The sequence below is a fragment of the Hylaeus volcanicus genome, chromosome 2 (genome assembly GCF_026283585.1).
Source record: "Hylaeus volcanicus isolate JK05 chromosome 2, UHH_iyHylVolc1.0_haploid, whole genome shotgun sequence".
Classification (NCBI taxonomy): Eukaryota; Metazoa; Arthropoda; class Insecta; order Hymenoptera; family Colletidae; genus Hylaeus; species Hylaeus volcanicus.
In genome coordinates, this window is record NC_071977.1 from 15164334 (window position 1) to 15184815 (window position 20482).

At 32.4% G+C, this 20482-nt stretch overlaps 1 protein-coding gene across 3 annotated transcripts in view; it reads right to left on the minus strand.

Annotated features, from left to right (window-relative positions):
- LOC128884820 (uncharacterized) overlaps nt 1–19624 on the minus strand; it is a 31864-nt gene extending 12240 nt beyond the window's left edge. Inside the window, exons 1-5 of one of the 3 annotated variants that reach the window (XM_054138458.1) lie at nt 19536–19624; nt 6277–6538; nt 4708–4807; nt 3514–3634; nt 728–938 (exon numbers count right to left, since the gene is read on the minus strand). In XM_054138458.1, the coding sequence (XP_053994433.1) occupies nt 728–938; nt 3514–3634; nt 4708–4807; nt 6277–6400 (556 nt within the window). In that variant the 5' untranslated portion in view covers nt 6401–6538; nt 19536–19624. Of the gene's footprint in view, nt 1–727; nt 939–3513; nt 3635–4707; nt 4808–6276; nt 6539–18026; nt 18046–18227; nt 18315–19535 lie in introns of those variants that run through there. The other 2 variants (XM_054138459.1, XM_054138460.1) reach the window with 2 other exon arrangements.
- Between the last annotated feature and the right edge of the window lie 858 nt (nt 19625–20482).

Below are 20482 nucleotides of genomic sequence, written 5' to 3' on the forward strand. Positions count from 1 at the left end.
ACAAATGTAAGCCATTTTGTTTTAAATTAATTTTTTCCAAAATCCTTTGATCGGAGACCCGTTAGACTAATATATTTTTTTTTTAAATCTCATTTTATTTTTGTTTTCACGTATACCAGTTTCACGAAATCTTCCTCACCGCGAACCAACATTTTCAAGTGACCGCCCACGCCATCGGCTGTTATAACGAAATTAATTAACCTTTTTTTAAAGCAAACTTTTTCACAGTTCTTTAAGACGTACTTTGTAATATATTTAATTTCATTAATCAAAATTATTATTTAATATCTAAAAAAGACAAGAAAGTGTCCTTTTTTATCTTCCTGACTGTGACTAACATAACTAAATAGCTAACCCTTACAGCCTTAGAATTGATAATTGAAAATTAAAATTGAAAATTCAGAGCTTAGAATTGAAAGCTCAGACTCGAAAATTGATAATCGAACATTGAAAACTGAAAATTCAAAGCTGAGAATTGAAAGCTCAGACTTGAAGATTGATCATTGAAAGTTAAAAATTGTGCTTATACTTAGTGAATAGAGAATCCATTTGATTGAAAAATTAGTTAAGTAACAATTTTCCTGACTTCTCTAGACAGGAATATTTCTTGATCTTTGTTGACGGAGTCAACTATTGATTGCACTTAGTTAAAGTTAATTGGTCTCGACCCTCAAAGTTCAAATATAATTGGACGTTCTCTTACGAGCCACTGTACAGTTATAATTACCAGCATGAGCATGCCAAAGGTGAGTTCCAGGCGCAGAAGCACGGAACTTGTACTGAAAAGTGGTGTAACTCGGTATAGGACATTGAGTGACCAATGGCGCGCCGTCCATATACGGCGATTCAATCTGAGTTTGTCCACGCCAATGTACCGCGGCTGCTTTACCCGGAAGTCGATTAATGACATCCACTACCAAGATGTCGTTTTCACAAACCTGGAAAGTGAAAAAACTTGTCCTCAGACGATGAAGTATCGTGGACACATCATGCTCACTAGCTACAACTTGTTTGGAAACATCTCCTATATACGACCTAGCCTTTTCTAATCTCGCTTAGTCACAAGACATTAACAACCTCATAGGTACGCTTATGATACGGAGGATTCATTCATGGCTATTTGATTTTTTAAATGATTATACTTAATGCTGACAAATGCAATTTATTTTTGAAAATTACATTGACAATTAAGGGAAAAATATACGTATGCGAATAACAAAAATTTATGAATGAATATTAATATTTAATATTAGAAAAATAATAAAGATGGTATTTTAAATAAAAAATATCTACCTATGTTTAAATACATTTTATTTTTAACCGACTTCGAAAAGGAGGAGGTTACTCAATTCGATATGTATATATGTATATATATATATATTTTTTTTTTAAATGTTCGTTGACCGATTACGTCGAGACGGCTTGACCAATCGAAATGAAACCTCTTACATCTGATAGAGTATGCTTCCCAGGTGGTCCCATTATCAAGACATTTTGCGATTTCTCATTTTTTCCCTATTTTTTTGCAAAAATCCGAAAAAATTTCTGTTGCTTCTTACTCCAAAACGGATGGACTATTCGAATTGAAACTTCTTGCATCTGGTAGAGCATCACTACCACTTGGTCCAATAATAATAATATTTGACCTTGGTTTATTTTTTATCACTTTATATCACTTTTATCGCAAAAAAGATTTCTTCAAGTATGTTCGGCATGAAATCGATTAAATCGATGAAATTGATGAAACCTCTTATATTTTGCTGCCGCACGTGTTTTTGCGATGATAACATTTGCAAAAATTTATGAATTTTTTTATTGTTTATAACTGTTGTTATTGCAAAATTCCTATTTTTGTATATAACTCGGCAGGTAGTTAACCGACCAAAGTTTTTCTTTAGCGAAAATGTTGTCCGAGACTTATTGTTAGTTGAGGAGATATTAATAGAAAACCCCGACCAATCAGAGCACGAGTATGCCGGTGGTGCGCCTGCGGCTGTCTAGCGCGTAGCCTACGCTACCGCGGGCGCTCCACCGGCATACTCGCTTTCTGATTGGTCGGGATTTTCTGTTAAAATCTTCAACTAAGTCTCGGATAACATTTTCGCTAAAGAAAAAGTTGGTTCAAATCACATCCAGAACCTCCCCTTTCAAGGACCTCTAACATTTTTGGGACACCCTGTATAGTGCTCATAATTATTGTTATTGCATGAAACCTATTAGTTATAAATTGCGACTAAAAAGCGTGAAATAAAATCATTTTTAGGTGAAAAATATTAAAATTGCACTAAAAAGTATGAAATAATTTCTAGTTAATTTATATGAATACTGACCAGTTCTAGATATACTTCCTTAAAAGTATGAAATAATTTCTATCTCCTTTATATTACGTAGAGTTAAATAACCTTTTCATAGTCGGCGGAAAATTAAAAATTACCAAACTCGATTTAACTTTCTGTCGATGGGACAAAACATATGCCTTAAACTGTTATTATACATTTACACTATTCAATATCGCCACCAAATACTATCCCAAACCTACTCAGACAGTATTTTTATAAAGAGAGTATATACATTAGAAGTAATCAATATTTCCACTCCCAGCCCCCGCAAAAAAGAATGCCCCAAATCTAGTCAGACAGTATTTTCGTGTAGATAGTATACAGGGTGGTCCACGCAATTGTTTCATGTCATACCTCCGTTATTATTGCATTTACGAAAAGATGCCAAACGAGAAAAATAAATGGTTCGAAGTGAACTTCATCTATAGGACTTTAAATTTTGTTTAGATGCAGCAGTGGATATGCAATTAACAATTGCATCATTTCTTTAAATAGAAATGCATATTGTGTTTTACACAGATCGATTCTTCTGTTCATTCTACGTAAAAAATGATTAGGGTACCATAGCAACAAAATTATTAGATCTCGAGATATTTTCAAAACAAGTCTTTATTGAAGAAGATGCTCAAAACGCTTAATGACTAGTAAGGTAAACACGCTTGTGAAGGTAAACGCCCTTTCGACATTGGTATCATAACAGAAACTGATTTGTACGAGTAAACATTTCATCACATATACCACGTATAGTATACATGTATAAATTAACAGCATTCAATTATAATATTACCGTCCTCACTAAAAACTCAATCAAGCAGGATTTAAAAATTGTTAATTTTGCACCGGCTACGAAAAGGTTATTTCACATTATCTAATATAAAGGAAATAGAAATTATTTCGTACTTTTAAGCAATTATAACTAGAAAATATTTCATTCTTTTTAGTGCAGTTTTAATATTTTTTTCGAAGTCGGTTATATTTTTTATCTAAAAATTATTTTATTGAAAATACAATTAAAATAATATGTGAATGTAATCAAATTCATTTAGAAGCATAATGAAATGTCAAGTATTGTACACATAAAAATGAAGAAAATTTTATTAGATCAACCCATCTTGAATATTTCTATTGTGCATTCGTTCAATTCTCTCATTTAATTCTCTTATTCTCTAATTACCTGAATAATAGGGCCAGGTAATTGCCTATTGGCCGTCAGTATGCCGCGTTTCTGTCCATCGGCGGACACGCAATGATTGGCCAGACACGCCGTCTCGTTCTTCAGACAATCGCCACAAGATCTGAGTAAAAATGAGACAAGGAATACATTAGAACGTATCGCGATTCGAAGTGTGAACATTCGACCTAATGAAGTTGCGGCTCGTTGAGTAGTCTTCCGCGTTTCGGCTCGTTGTGCAATTGCATAACGGTTGTTGCAACGGGTGCTCTCGACTGATGATTCCAACAGAAATTACTGAATATCTGACATGGTTATGCGATCGATCAACAGAACCCCTAGTTTTGCAAGTCACGGCGAAGAAAACGTTTCTCTTCTCGTTACGTAATACTTATTATTACTCAATTCGAGAGATTGACCTTTTACGCGTGTAAAATTCAATTCGAAGGAAAACGTGCTACTGTTTGTGAAAATTATACGGCAATGCGATGTGAAAGCAATAAACGTGTTGGGAAAAAAATTCCCTTGGACGAATTGATCGTCATTGCGTAATTATTATTATTTATTACGTTTGCGACGTTAGCCTTTCATATGCGGAAAAGAGAGTTTAATGTGAAATTTACAGCTGATGTTGGCAAATAACAGTATAGTGTAAAAGTGTCAGGAAGAACTAAAGAGACTTCGCGATAAATTGCTTGAAAACTATTAAGACATTAAACATGTCGAAATTTGTAATACTTCAAAAACAGAATTTTATATGAAACGCTACAACTGCAATTTCTTTGGTTTTCACTTTTATTGGAATTTTTATTGCATGATTTCTAATAACTCTTCTAAATTCCTGTAAATTTATTAAATTTATTAAATTTATTAAGTGTAGTCATTATTTATTTTATTCAATTTCTAAAATTTCCTCAATGTAAACTTGTAAACTATTAAGAAATCAAACATGCTAACGAAACTTACTTGAAAAACACAATTTAGTATTAAAGTTACAATTTCAATTTCTCTGGTTTTCATTTTCATTGGAATTTTTATGGCATAGACACATACCTAAATTCCAATTACTTTCAAAAATTCCTGCATAAATGTACACTCACATCAAAATTAGTACACTAAATTAAATTGAGATTGAATTCAAACTTTTAAGATTACAATTTTAATCAATATCAGTCCATATTAATTAGTTTGCCTTACTTGCTAAGAGATTGGAAGACCTCCAGGGTGAGTTTCACACGGCAAATCATGGGCCAGTCCAAATGATGACATGGTCGATCGCAAGACAGGAATATTTGCTCTATAAAAAAGCGGAACAGAAAAGGAAATCAATTAAATGAGGTCGATAGTGGTATCCAATTATTAGATAAGCATTGAACAAGATATTATCTGAAAAAAGAATCGAAATTCGACAAGTTCTCGTCTTTAACATTTTTCTATTCGTTTTGTATCAATAATTTTACTTGTTGCTCGTACAGTGTTTAATGAACCGTGCTTGCGAGAAAGCTACTTTTAGTCGGAATTAGCGGAAGGATGTAGAAAGTTGAAGCAAAAACTCTTCTTCGATAACATTGATTTAACCTTGTATTTACAAGTGAAACATACGAAGCATCTCTGTAATAAACATTTCTGTAGAAATACCAATCGTACGTGAAAATAAACAAAACGATGACACACGGATTGGCAGATTAATGGCGAGTAATTGATTCCTAACTAGAACAGGCTAATGTAAATGCAATTTTCACTTGCAACCGCGTGATGGTATATTAAACTTCCCGCGGAGTTTTGTTTTCTAAATTTCTCTAGTAACTTATCGACAGGAACGGCTTTCAGCTTTCGATTCTTTTTTCTCTCACTCCTGCACTGTACTGAATTTGGATATGTTGCCTCCTAATTAGAACTCCTAAAAAACAGTACTTCGTTACTTGATCAAGATTAGATTATTCTTTCACTCTTAGTACAAATTTTGTATGGAATAAAGGACAATTGGCATTGCTAAATAATAACAACAATAATCCTAATTAGTATATTAGTATATAATTGATTTTCCAAAAAGAACTTTAGGATAAACAAAACTTCTACAATATGCAATGTAATTGTTTCAACTATCGTTAATATTTATTCAACCAAATATTATCTTTATTCTTGGAATTTTTAATAGAACCACTGTAGTGAAAACTTGTCGTAAAGATCACTCATGGGACAATCTCCATAGCTCCGTGCAACAGAGATGGGCATAATTTGAATCGAACAATAGATAATTAACAAAACTAATCTATAATTTATTCGAAAGGTTTCATTAAATTAGCACTCAAATTTTTATTTTTTTATTCAGAAATACTTAACTGTATAATGAAAATTCGAATGTCCATGCGTCGACCACCGCATACAAAATTGTTTCTCCATGATTATTTATTCGAATTTCGTATCCGAATACAAATTTTGCCCATCTCTAGGAATATTTCAGTAATCACGATTTGCATAAATGTTTTTAATCCTTAAAGGTGATAGTCAAGCCTCAAAATCTTCGAAAAACCGTTCTCGAAATTTCTATATAGTTCAACAGCTGCAATTTTCATAAATCAATATTACATAATATCAACATACATAAGTGCACACAGATTTACTCAATTCAATGTAATTCACTTAATTATTATTTTTCAGACAAAATTAAACAAAAAATTAGCCAAACATCGAGCAATAATTTATTTGTTAGATTTTTAGAATTCTAAGGCTTGAATCCCTTTAAATGTCGCGCGCTGAACTTACTGGGTCTGTAATTGTTAACATGCAAAAAAGTCGCCGCAGCAGCGATCATAAAGACGACTATGAGAAATCGTAGACCGTAGGTGGCCGGCGTCATCGTACAATTTTCACGCTTAGAAGACTGCATCGCCTACCCAGCTTGTTATGCAACGATAACAGAAGGTGGCAGCATTCTTGGTACGACTGCTCGCAAGCAGTCCTCGGAAAATCTTAAGAGCAACGTTCTCCGTTGCCCAGACTTCCGAGAATTACAATTCAGTTCCCCCTGTTCCATGAACGAAACATAGTAATTGTATTTTCAGGGGGTTAGTCTATACGAGCAAATATGTGAAACATTTCAACCCTTTTGGTTGGGTCCCCTTCGTATACGAAAAGGTTTTCTAGAAAAAGTAGTTAGTACTATGCAAAGTGTTGGAATTAATGCGGCATCTTTACTCAGGTTCGATTTTTCGCTCAAAAAGAAATCTAAACGTTCTTTAGTTTAGTAGTTCAGTATCTCCATATTGATATTCCGTTAAGAAAATTTTCAAGTAATAAAGTGAAATTACTCGTTACCTATTAGGTTTAGGGCTAATAAAGATCAATACTTTTTTATTTAGAATTCGATATTCTACCATATTTTTGTACAAAAAATATATCACTCCATTTAAAAAACTGAAGGCCACCTTCATTTCTCAGAAAAGAGTATAAATACTAAAGGTTTATCTACCTGGTTACATTGCACATAAAAAAAAGTATCACTCTTTCCTCTTTCAGTTTTTTGTCATATGTACCATTTACGAGAAAAACCCTGGCTAGTAATAGCCTGAACACCCTGTATACAATTAATTTCTCGTACAGTACTAAATGTATTTCTCTAGATAATCCCCAAGTATATGACCAGATTCCTAAGGGTTGAAAACGTTCTATATATTTGCTTGTATCGCCCGACAATTGAAATTATTCAATTAACCAGTATGAAACCACATGATTGTGAAACGCAACTACACGTTACGATGAGAAGAGTGCACGAAAAATCGTGCGACAGAAGCCATGATTGAGATGTCGAGGACGCGCGAGTCCAAATATATTATAATAATAAAAATTAGTATTCAATCGAACTCAGTATTTATCCTAGAAGTCCTAAAGTTGACAAGTTGGATAATATTCAAAAGGTCTTAGCTAGTTGTTGTGCCTTTTCGAGATTCTAAGTCTTCCCCCTCCCCTCATAGTTTAGAAATGATGTGTGACATAAGTGTTGATCCAAATCGAAAACCAAGAAAGTAACTCGATGAAAAGTCTATTTCTTAACGTTTCCGTCTTCAGGGTTCTCGTTAGGATGTCAACGCGTATAACAGATGTCAATAATTAAAAGAAATGAAAAGATTATTACTGTTTACACGCGTATTTCTTCAGAATTCTATAATAGAGAACTCTAAGAGCACAATCATGCTTTCAGCAAATTACAGGTTTTGCAAGTACCCAGGTTTGCTGTTTATTTATGTAAAGCTCTTGTACATTGAAATTCTAGACCCGGAACAAGTTATGTAATTCATTAGAGACACGATTCAGTTCTGTAATAGAATATTACAGACTTAGACGTGTCACCAGTAACGATACTTATCAAAATCACTTCTTTCAACGCTTGATCTACTCGTTAAAACAGTAATGTAATAGTTACAGTAACAGTACGTTGTTCATATTGAATAATGAATCATTAGATCGGTCGAGTTTTTTGTCATTTATTTTTTTATTATATTTATGTATTTATTAGATCACGTATTGCAATAAGTATTTAATGCATAAATATTAAATATGAATACAATATAATTTAATATAAAAATGGATATCATAAGTAGATGTTCTCTTATTGTTCTGTGATTTATATTTACTTAAACATCACTAAAATGTAATTGTAAAATGCATAGAGTGATTGTACAACCTACTGCAGAATATGGACGCGTAGGATGACAGTGAACTATTATGTAACAATCGTTACATAACGTATCGTATTATAAATTGTTTATGGTTCCTATCAGACACGTACAAGTTGCCAAGTGTGAAGAAAATAGAAATATAAAATCAATGTGGACCCGTCTTCAAAGAAATAATTAATACATTTATCGAAATAGAGAAATGCAATGAAAAAGAAATATATTTGCCTTAAAAAAAGATGAAAGGTTCGAGGAAGATATATAAACATATTCCTTAACAAATACCAAAGTTTCAACTTGATTCTAGTTTTCGTTCAGAATTTTGTTAATGTGCTTCCAGTCGAAATACTCTTTAAAATTCAATGAATAATCCTATTCGCTTAATTAATTTTATAATTCTCTAATTGCCTCTAACTAATAAAATCTGTTTAAAAATATACATAGTATATACAATAATGTGCTTGCAGTCAGAATAGACTTTAAATTTCAATCAATTTCAATAAATAATTTTGTTTAAAACAAAATATATATACACTATTAAAGTCGATGAAAAAACTTGTATTACTGTGAAGTTATTTATAGAATGCTACGTATTCGAGGTTTGTTGACATTATTTATTATTGCTCGACGGTGGGCTTGAATGAAAGTAATCTTTTATTGCACAGCTACCGAAAACATCATGTTAATGGTACCTAAACACTCGACTACAAACAGAATCCAAATTAGTTAGGCATTCATCGACCGAAATACTTTCTTAAATTTATATTGCCTTCGGTTTCAAGCATCTGCACCTCTGACGTCGGCATTGGTGAAAGTTAGTCCCGAAAAAAAGCGAAAGGAATTGCAGAGGTGAAGAGGAAAGTCGCGGCTCATCGATTTAAACTACCTATATGTGAAAAATGGTATAAATATCAATTTTTGAGCCATTGTTTTCTTTCTAAACAATTTAAAGATACATTCTAGTATAAGGGTCTTGAAAAAGAGGCTTCTTTGGAAATTAAAAAAAGAAAGACCATCAGTTATGTAATAATAAGTGATTTTTTATTTAACAATGCATATCTTGGAAAGTAAAAAGAAAATTTGTTTTTATGTCTCTTCTATCTATCTGTTTGAATGATTAAAAAGCAATGATATTTGAAACGTTGGCATATATTTTTTTTAAATATTGCAGAAAAACATGTTCTTTTTGTTAGAAAATGTTAAATGTAAAATGTGTTTATTAATCATAGACACTGTTTATTCTAGTAGCCACGATGACTATATGAATAGACGCTAAGAAAAAATTTGGTTTACTTTTTAAGATATCTATATATATTATTAAATACAAAATCATTTATTATTACTACACTGCTTACCTTTATGTAAAATGAAATCTTTGCAGACGTACCTACAAAAATTGGACCTAAATAGGAATTTATTTTACTCTGCAAATATTATAATATAAAATTTACTTTAAATATTTTTTTTATATTATTGCATTCTGTGTGCATTTTATAGTTTTTTGCAGATTCAAATTTCCTGTAAATGCATACAAATCCACAGTCTAATTATTACACTATAAATTTTCTTTTTTTAATTACTATAGAAGCCTACCTGAAATGTATGCTTAAAAAGCGAAGAAAAACTCATTTAAAGCATGAAACGAATCCTGAAGTACCCTTCTCTATCGAGTGGACAATGACAGCATTCATGATGCAACGTCTTAACGTAACGTTGGTAATTGTGACTGTAACCACTAAACCACATCCACACAGGCCAGTGACACTGACCAGGAAGTTTATTCATGCGATAATGAAATCGCATCGATGCTCTTACGTGAATTGAAAGAGTGCGTGTACAAGTCTTGCAAGAATACAATTTAAATATCAATAACATGGTTGCCTTTCGTGTTTGACAGATAAAAATCAGTTTTGTTGGTGAAAATGAATATGCTGTAGTACTTATAGGAATTGCACCACTCCGCTTATTAATACAAATGAGTTTTTAAAGTGAATAGAAACGTAATGAAAATTCTTTGAAATAATACAATTAAAAATTGTTGATCAACAGAAATATAGAAACTATAAATAGGGTCATGAATACTGAATAAAATATACTTAAGTATGTAAATTTTAAATAGAATTGAAATTGATTTGTGGAATATTATACTTTCATTGATAAACATTTTTCGTAATGAGAATTCTCTTAATTTCTTGTTTTCGAGAAAATAGAGTTTGAAAATTCTATCCAGTATGCGTGTATCGGACTGTCTCCTCAAAGCATTATTCGCTACAAGTTTCCTTTTGCTTACATATTGTAATGTTGACTTGTCTAATGTTTACATTTTTTCTTCAAACATACGACTTTCTTCTACTTTTAGTCTGTTTCAATCAGTCAAGCTGTGAAAATGTCTGCTTATAGTTAACTATACTAGGGTTAGCAACGGCGGAAATGCAACAGCAGCAGCTGAATATTGTAGGCAACAACTTCTAACTCCCAGAAATAAGTGAGAATTCTCTTCAGCTTAAGGAAAAAATAATAAATGCTTTTAATCAAATAAAGTGTCGAAGTTCATTGGGCTCAATTCATAACTCACTAATAAGACGAGCAATGATATGTACTCGTCAACAAGAACAGCACTTTGAACAGTTTATTCAATAATGCTATTTAACTAACGTTAAAAATGTCAATAAAATTAATAAGTCCATACATTGCCATTTCTTATTTGTAATACATATCTAAACCACGTGTACTGGATGGAATTTTCAAACTCGATTTTCTCGAAAACGAAGCATCAAACGAAAAAATGTTATCCCTTTTTTCGATTTAATTTTACATGTAGTATCACCCCCTGCTCAGTTGTACCACCCGTCCAGCCACACCCTGTATATAGTATCTCATCATCAATTGAATAATCTACATTATGCAATTGTGCAGCAATGTGCAAATTACCGAATGGATTCAACATTTTCTATCCTTCTTTGAAGTAATCTGATTATAATCATCGTCCAGTCAAGTCAGTGATTAACGACCATGGCTACTGAGTAATTAGTATATAGTAACACATTAATCATCAAAGCAAATGTAATCGCCAGTCTTGAGCAACTCGCTGAAAGTTAACCTTGAAATAAGTACTCTTTTATTTACGATTGAATCAAGAAGTTACATAACCTAACCTAACCCAGATACGGTTAAACCATTAATCAACTCATCGCAAATTAATTACGCTATTGATTATGATTGAATAAATTATCTGATAGCAAAGAAGTCAAAGAGGGTAACAAAATTTAATATTATTTTTCATCAAATAACCAGAAATCACTGATTTATAATTGATTGACTGACGAGTATTATTATGATTACTAAACTGCGGATATTTTTGCATTTATAGGAAATCGAAATGTTCAAGAACCTACAAAATGCAAACAATATGCAAGAATATAAAAAAGATTGAAAGTAAAGTTCGTATTATAATATTTGCAGAATAAAATAAATTCCTATTTAGGTTCAATTTTTGTATGGACGTTCGCGAAGATTTTATTTTGCATAAAGATCCGCAGTCTAATGATTAGTTTTATTGATCAATTGCGAATTTCTTTCTTAAAATTTCTACATTCTTAAAACTTATTTCAATAAATATAGGTCTGCAAAGTAATCATATTCGAGATGTACACTTTCTTAGTCGATAAAATAATAATTGACATGATTATATATTACAATGATTGATAAATTAATATGTAATAAATAATTAATAATTACCAAACACAAGCATAGAATATTTTACGAAACATTCACTTACTTGAAAAATATAACAACATTAATTCCACAATTGTAAACAATATCAATGTTATGTCGAAAATAGATTCTTTTATAAACACAAGGAAGCTCCTGATAAAAAACAACCTGTACGAGGAAGAGAGGTATCTTAGCAACTAACATAATTACCTTTAAAATCTCAGAATTAGATAGATTTTATCAAATTTTTGTGTAACTTCCGTAACACAAGATTTACGGAGATTTGTTATTAATAGACTGCGAATTTTAACCAATTATAGGAAATTTGAATGTGCAAGAAACTACAAACAGTATGTAATATTATAAAAAAATATTGAAAGTAAAGTTCATATTATAATATTTGGAAAGTAAAAGAAATTCCTATTTAAGTTCAATCTTTATAAGCACGTCTGCAAGGATGTTATTTTGCATAAAAATCTGCAGTTTACTTACCAAATTTCTATTAGTGAAGTAATGCTTTAATAAGCGTAGTCGATTTACTAAAATTAATTAGAAGACTTAGGCAAAAATGAATTTAGATATATTCCTGTCTCTTTATATGGATAAAAGTGTAAATGTTTCTGTAGAACCTTGAAAATTTTAGAATATGTCAAAATAACCGTGTTCTGTAAATCTAACGTTAACACAGAAAAATTTACTCTTTTCCTCAGTGCCTCTAATAAATTATTCAAACGGCTACAGACACAACTGTGAATTAGTATTATTTAATATCACGTGTGAAAGTACCACTAATGATAATCGAAACGATAGATTCAAACGACCATTTTCTAATGAAGAGACATCACCGTGGTCCAAGCTATTAGTCAACCTGAACACCATAGTTTCTTCTACCTGCGATGATTCGCGTTTAGAATTCCTTAGAACTAATGATAATTTGTAGCCTTACGCCTATTCAAATGTAGAAATGAGAAACACGCGATGCTTATGTCGTTTTTACTATGTGTCAATCATGCACCACAACTAGACACGCGAACTAAAAAATTTACCTCGAATACGATTAGCATGCAAACGTATGAATGGTTATTCAAATTGGTTGCTTTTTGGCTCCTTTGATGGATTTCGTGCTTTTCTTCGGGTTGAATGAAAAGATAACGAAACGGAAAGACGTAGACTCGTTGGGTCGTTGGAAATTATATGGACAGTTTATTTAAAAAACTGACTCTTTAAAAGGTAGCATATACAGGGTGTCTACGTGTAAGTTCGGACATACGGAGGGTGTCAATTCTACAACAAATTTCCAACAAAAAATTACTCTTAGACATTTTCTTTGTGTCGCCTTATTCTCGAGAATTTTCACTTTTAATATGTTTTTTGCGTTTTCGACTTGACACTCTTCAAACGGCTATAAGTCCACCAAAGTACAGTGCAAACTTAAAACTAAGTATACCATTCGAAAGAGCGGTAAATTTTTCATCAGTCTGGTGCAAAACCCAAATATATTATGTAAATTTAACAAGTGAAAAATTAGGTCAAACTTTACATTGTGCAAATTTTTAAAAATTTGACTTTATCTGTATTCGTTTTTCGGTTTCAACGACATAGTCGTTTGGCGGGTACTCTTCGGGAAGAACTCCCTCGAAGTCTCAGGTTTTAAACCGTATTGTCAAAAAAAATTGTACGATGGTATTTTAGGGAGAAAATGACGTTTAAATGCAGAAAAGCGTGTTTTTCGATAAAAATCGATATTTTTCAACAGAAATCGTCTTGTTACTTTAAAATTAGCTTGGCATCGGATTTGATGTATTTTTGATAAATATTACTACCTTGTAAAGAGACATGTTTATAAATGAATTGCTCATGTAACTTCTATAAAATCAAGAGCTGTGTACATTTTTATTGTATATATGGATATTATAAGTTGATATCAATTTTTATATATGCCTGTACACATACGTAAGTTCACAATTTCTTGTAATAATAAAAAGAATCTCGAAGTGGATAGAGGCATGGTGAATTATTTTACTAATTGGAATGTAGGCAACTTTAACTAATTTAATCTTAATGTAGTCTGCTCTTATTTAGTTTAAGCTTCGTTTGTGTTTTCAAGAGAGTAATAGAATAAATTCATCACGTTGTAAGCAACCAATCATATTAGTTCTATTTTGAATATATATTAATATACATCATATACATACATCAATAATCCTTAAACAAATAATTTAAAGAAAACTATCAACTTCTTTTCTTAAACGTTAGTGGAAAAGCTATTTGAACAAATTGCATTCCTTTCACTAATATTGGTTATCTAGTTAAACTTATTTAATTACGAATACTTCGATTGTATTTCTTATTAACAACCATATACTTTTAGAGAAATTCCAAATAGAATGTACTTCAAACCTGTCCTAACATGTCTCCATCTACTTAAAGCTTCTAAACAATTATCCAGCACAGAATAATTATATCTGAATCTTCCAAATCTTTCAAAGAAACTATTCCATATCCATAATTAAAAATTCTATATTCCTCTATCTCCTATTCCCCCTTCTAAAATTGTCAATGATTCCACAAAAGCAAAACTCATTCCAATCGCAGCAGGACGTGTACTATCTATTCGCCACGCTTTCACGTCATCAATCTGCCCACGATTAATAGGCCACATGACTAAACTGAAAATTGACCAGATTGTTTCTCATCAAACAAGAACTCGAATTTTTCCCCTGATATCCGTCACGTCATTTCGATTTCGTTGCTTCGTGATATTAATGATTCCCGCATGACGAACATGACATTCCGTTCGAAGAAAAAAGAAAAAAGGACATTTGGCCTCAAAAAGAAACTGGTTTCCCTTCGAACTGTCGCGATGACGCAAGTACGCGAGTTTTCATCGACGCTCTTTTCGAGTTATGGCGGTAGAAAGAAAGCAAGGTTGAGGAATGGCTCCGTGGGATCCACGGAGGCCACTTATTGTTAGTCTCGCTCTTCTGCTCCCGATTTTGAACGTGGTCGTTATCGTTATGTAAAATTTTGCGCAATCCTCGCATCATGTATTCCCTGCTGACATGGTTGGGAACCTAACGCTGCGTGCCTAACGCTGAATTACGACCTGGGGTCACGGTATATCCAACGTAGCGCTTCTAATTACTGCAGAGTGGTAACTTGATTATTACACTGTTCACACGTTCGCGCCATGATCGCGAGAGCTATGACATTTTAATTCGTCGAGGGAAACCGGTGTCACGAACCATAAGCACGCGAAGCGATCCGCAATCGGAGTTGTTGCGAGCAAACCGTGAAATCGGATCGTAGCGACGGGGAAAGGGACTTCGATGCTTGGACGAACGTGACATTTTGATTAACCGACGTTTCTTCTCGAGAAAAAGACGCGAAGGACGAGCAATGGATGCAATTGCCTATGGAGACGACCTATATAATTGGAGAGAGAGCCTTTCGAAAGGAGGTTCTCAACGGTGGAGATTTTGTGAGGCAGCGTTTCCCAACCTTTTTTTAGTTATTAGAATAGTTTTTGTTTGAGGACAGATAGTGTGTGTGATATACATGAGTTAGGGATACTTCAGTGGTGGATTGGAGATATGGGGAGGTTGGATAGAGTTGGGGAAAAGTGTGTGCTTACTTTGACTTTGTTTCTAAGTTATAACCACTTGTGTACTGGGCTAATTATGGACCAGAAAGTGAAATGATTCGACTAGGTTGAATTGTTATATGTCATACTTTAGTAATAATGATACAGTGTTATTACTTCAAAAATATTGAAGCAATGTTATTACTTTAGTAATATAGAGACAACGTTAATACTTCAGTAATAATGATAATATATAATAATGTGTTATTACTAGCCTGCGAAAGTTTATGCACGAAAAATATGCAAAATATGTACGAAAAATTTGAATAAAATGTAGTATAATAAGTAATATATTGGTATGTTACAGAATTTTCGTAATGTACACATATATAAAATACTTTTCATAATTATTCTGGTATATTATAATTCGCGTGACAATAAATTTAATGGTGTTAGTTGGTGGCGTTTGCCTATCAAAATTAATTTATAGGCGGAGAACGATCGCTCTACGTCACACGAAGTAATCGGTGCGTATTTAGAACAACATTGTTCCGGCACACTTATTGGTCCTTGGATAATGTCGAAAATCCTACATTCTTTTCTAAAGTTCTTTTACATTTCTTTCTAATCTTTTCACCACAATCACCAGGAATACTTTTTAAATGTATTATACTATTCACATGTTCCTCTGCTTCACATGAATTACCAGTTTCTTCGATTTTCCTCTTATGTGTGCCGGTATTTATGTGTTGGTCTAAATGCGATTTCCTTTCACACATCACATTTTTATTCCAAATTTTGCAATAAATGCTTCTGTCATCGCTATCATTATTGTCGCTATCATTAATAACAAAATTGGAATCGTTTTTGATCCAACTTAGCATTAATGCTTTTCTATTTTTTCTAACTTTGGGCATTTGTAGAGAATTAAGAGTCACCTAAATATATTCACTTTTTCATAGAGTTCACATTAACCGCGATAATTAAACTGAAGTATTCGAATTCGAAATACAAACTGTCACACCTAATGGTTGATTAGTAACACAAGGTTACAGAAATATGGTATCATATGGCCTGTATTTGTGTAAACACTACACAATTATGATACGAAAGTATAATGATAGACGAAACTAATTTGTCGAGATAGATATTTCACATAAGCACGATAAAGTATCTTGTATAAGTATCAATTCCTTTTTCAAAAATTGTAACTTACACATTTAGTGTTGACGGACCTTGTTATTTTCCTTACTTGTATTATATTGTATCCTTATGGTATTACTAACGTATTATATACTAGTATATATACTGGTATTCAATTATATTATTCTTGTAAAGTAAAATAAACCCAGAAGGGTTTAAATGCTTAAAATAAATAAAAAAAAAGCCCGATAAATAACATCTACTATGCAATATATTATTGCATATGTTTTTAAAAATAAATATGCAAAATATGCAAAATATGCAAAATATGCAAAATAAAAAATGTATTTTAATAGTACTCTAATTTCAAAACAAATTTCTGTCTAGTCCCATTCTTTTAACTATTTCCTTTAAAAATATGCATTCGCATAAACTTCCGCAGTCTAGTTATTACTGTAATATTATTAAGAAACTGTTATTACTTCAGTAATATCGAACCTTCCCTCACGCCAGATAACCTACCCAACAAAGTTTGCTTTCATACTTGCTTTCTGCCGATATCTGCTCCCGTTGATCTACGATTTCTAATCGCGTTTTCATCAGTGAAAACAGGTCCAATTGCATCGGCAATAATTATCCCTGCTCACGGTTTCATACTGAACACGTATTCATGACTCGACCAAACCAAGTGGAGGTTCTTCGAACCAGTGACAAGTATTACAAAAAATTGCATGCTTCATATCTAGCGAGCATACTTGCATTCGATGCACTTTCCGAGCACTTTCTACGAGGATACAAAAATTACTGTAACTTGGAAACAAGGTTTATTTACTCGAAGCACACCTTTTTCATTATAAGTGGCTGTAGCATCCGCGTACACACTGCGTATACGCAGCTACAGTACGGGTTTAGCAACCGTGAGGTACCCGAACTATAGCGGGCTAGCAGGTTCTGACAGATATGAGAGTTAAGGGATACTGCAAACAGTCTTAAAACAATGTAGGAGTCATGTAAAACAAAGTCATGGTCAGAAGAATGGAAATAAGTAAGAAGTATATATTAGTGTAATAAGCACGTCAGTATAGTTAATTACTCTAAATAAATACAAGACACAAGATATATTCTAGATATGTTTGAATTGTAAAATATAGAAAGAGAGCTATCCAACGTGGTTCACCTTGAATAGACTGTAATTTATGTGATGCATGAGGAAACGTTACATGGAAGAATTACATGATTTCCAGGTAGGTCATTACGCGTATGACTTCTCTTAGATCTGTACGAAAGTGCTTAAGAGATTCGAAGGTCAACTTCAGTTTTTCGAGCGAACTCATCGCATTTTTATGTCACATTTTAGTAGGCTAATTTTAAAATATGAAAGTAAAATTGTTAGAATATACCTATTAGAATTTGATCTTGAATACTAGATCGTTGATCCTCGTCTGAACTAATTATTTTTAATTATATCTTAATACTTTTGTTTTTAGATTGCATTACTCTATCGAATTCTCTTACACAAACTTGATCACTTCTTTACAAAAATCGTAATTGATCTTTAAATCTCTCAAACGTTTCCACTTAGAAAAACAAATCATACATACCCACTGAATCCCTAATCTAATTTTTTATTCGTATTAAAAGCAAAATTATAATCAAAGTGTACGTATAGAAATTATCATCAGGTAAATCTTTGCAAACATTTTCTGTGATACTTCGACCAATTTATGTTTCGATCTTCTTCAGAAACAGACTATAATGTTAGTTAGACTGACGCTGATAGTATAGAAACATATAACATGAATAAAATCGAAATAATGAAACATGTACTCGAAAGAAATCTTAAAGGGAGAGGAGAATTTATGTATAAAGATTTACTGAATGTATAGAGGATATAGAATATCTACTCTGTGGTTATGTAGATACATATCTATTTGAAAGTTGAACGACAGCTTACAATACATTTAAATATATGAAAGTATTATTGTGTTATTACTGATACAGATAGTTTCTTATAGAATCTTAACAGTGGATGTCAAGCTTTTCAATATTCTACGTCTCTGAAACCAACTTTTTTAAATAGTACCCTTTTACAGTTTATAATTCCTATATTGATAACATCGAAATTATCTTTTGTTATTTATCAGTGTATAATATTTCTACTGCATTGGCATTCTTTTCATTTAAAATTCCTGTAATTGTATTTAAACACTTATAAAGTAACTTTATTAAAAATAATGTAGTTGAAAGGTATTACTATTGCAAGTGATATTGTTATAAAGTCCTGCTACTGTGAATAATTTTAATTAAAAAATAATATTACTATAAATATATATTATTTATATATTATAATTGTAATGGTATGAATAAAAAATATTATTATTATAAATATATATTATTGTACAGTTAATAAATTCTCCTATATTCTTGTAAGTATCTCGATAATAATCAGTCAGTTATGCCAACATATGTAGTATCACATCTGTCACAGTTATTCAAATAACATCATAACACTGTTTCCAAAGGAAGCCAAAATAAATTGGTCTGATCAATCAAAGAAACTGCTTGAAAAGTATAATATATATTTTCACCCAAAATACGAACTCAATGATAAAATCAGTCTTAAAACTTAAAGCTGTATATTCCCCATAGATAAACCTCTATAGCGTCTACTATACAATACCCCTAACTTCAAGGATTCAAATTAATATTTCTGGTATAATTAATTGCTCGTAACGATTAATTTTTTCACACATCACTCGTTCACATAGCACAGTAGCCCGTGTTTGGGAAACGCTGCTCATTTTCAGAGAACACGAAGAAACTGCGAATATTTCAACGGAATATTCCGAAGACAGAGAACGTAAGAAAATGGCAAAGACAGAGGATGCTGGTTATCCCATCGTGATTACCCCAACTTGAACCCAGCACACGAAACTCGAAAACACTGTTTCGCTTTCCCGTGAACAACTGAGCCACGCTTCTGCATTTCGTTGCCAGAAACGTACGTGTAACTCTCTCCCTTTCCCTTTCTCCTTAGCGCGCGTTTCTCACGTCATACGAGCGACCTCGCGATTAATTGGCACCGATCATCGACGGTCATTCGATCACTTTTTACGCGAACGCAATCTGATCATGAACGGAAACGAGTTTCCATTCTCGATTTTTCACCGCAGGAATTTTCCTACGGCGATCAACCCCTCCATTTTGGGAATGTAAATGATTTTGAAACGATTTCTCGTCGGAGGATATGTGCCTTGCTTGTGGGGGACGACAGTTAAGTATTCTCAGTGGATAATGTCTGCAGAGTTTTCTATATGATATTTAATTATATAATTTTGTCTTGCAAGCAAAGAAAATATGAAGGGTTATTAGGATATAGTATTGTAAAAGATGGATGTATATTGTTTTTCTTATTGAGGGAGGATTTTTCAGATATACAGGGTGTCCCAGCCTAAGTGATACGGAGTTCCAACTCCAAAACTATCGGCCGAATGCAAAATTTCAAATATGAAAATTGCATGGTAAAATGAGGCTCACGTTTCAGCGAGAAGGAATTTTTGTTAACTTTGTCAAGTTTTGTTTTTCAAATGGAGCTATATATTTTTTTTTAGACCATGCGATAGTACTTTTCAAGGCGAATTCATTAAGGTTTAATGTATTTACCCGATTTTTATTAGTTTTCAACCTATAACGCTTCAAAGTTTGCTAATTTTCAAGGAAAACACTCGGTTCGGCCCCGGGCGGTCCCATTGATGCAGTATGCACCATGCGGTTCTTGAAATCGATACAGAGGGTCTCCTTTTTTCCTTGAAAATTAGCAAACTTTGAAGCGTTATAGCTTGAAAACTAATAAAAA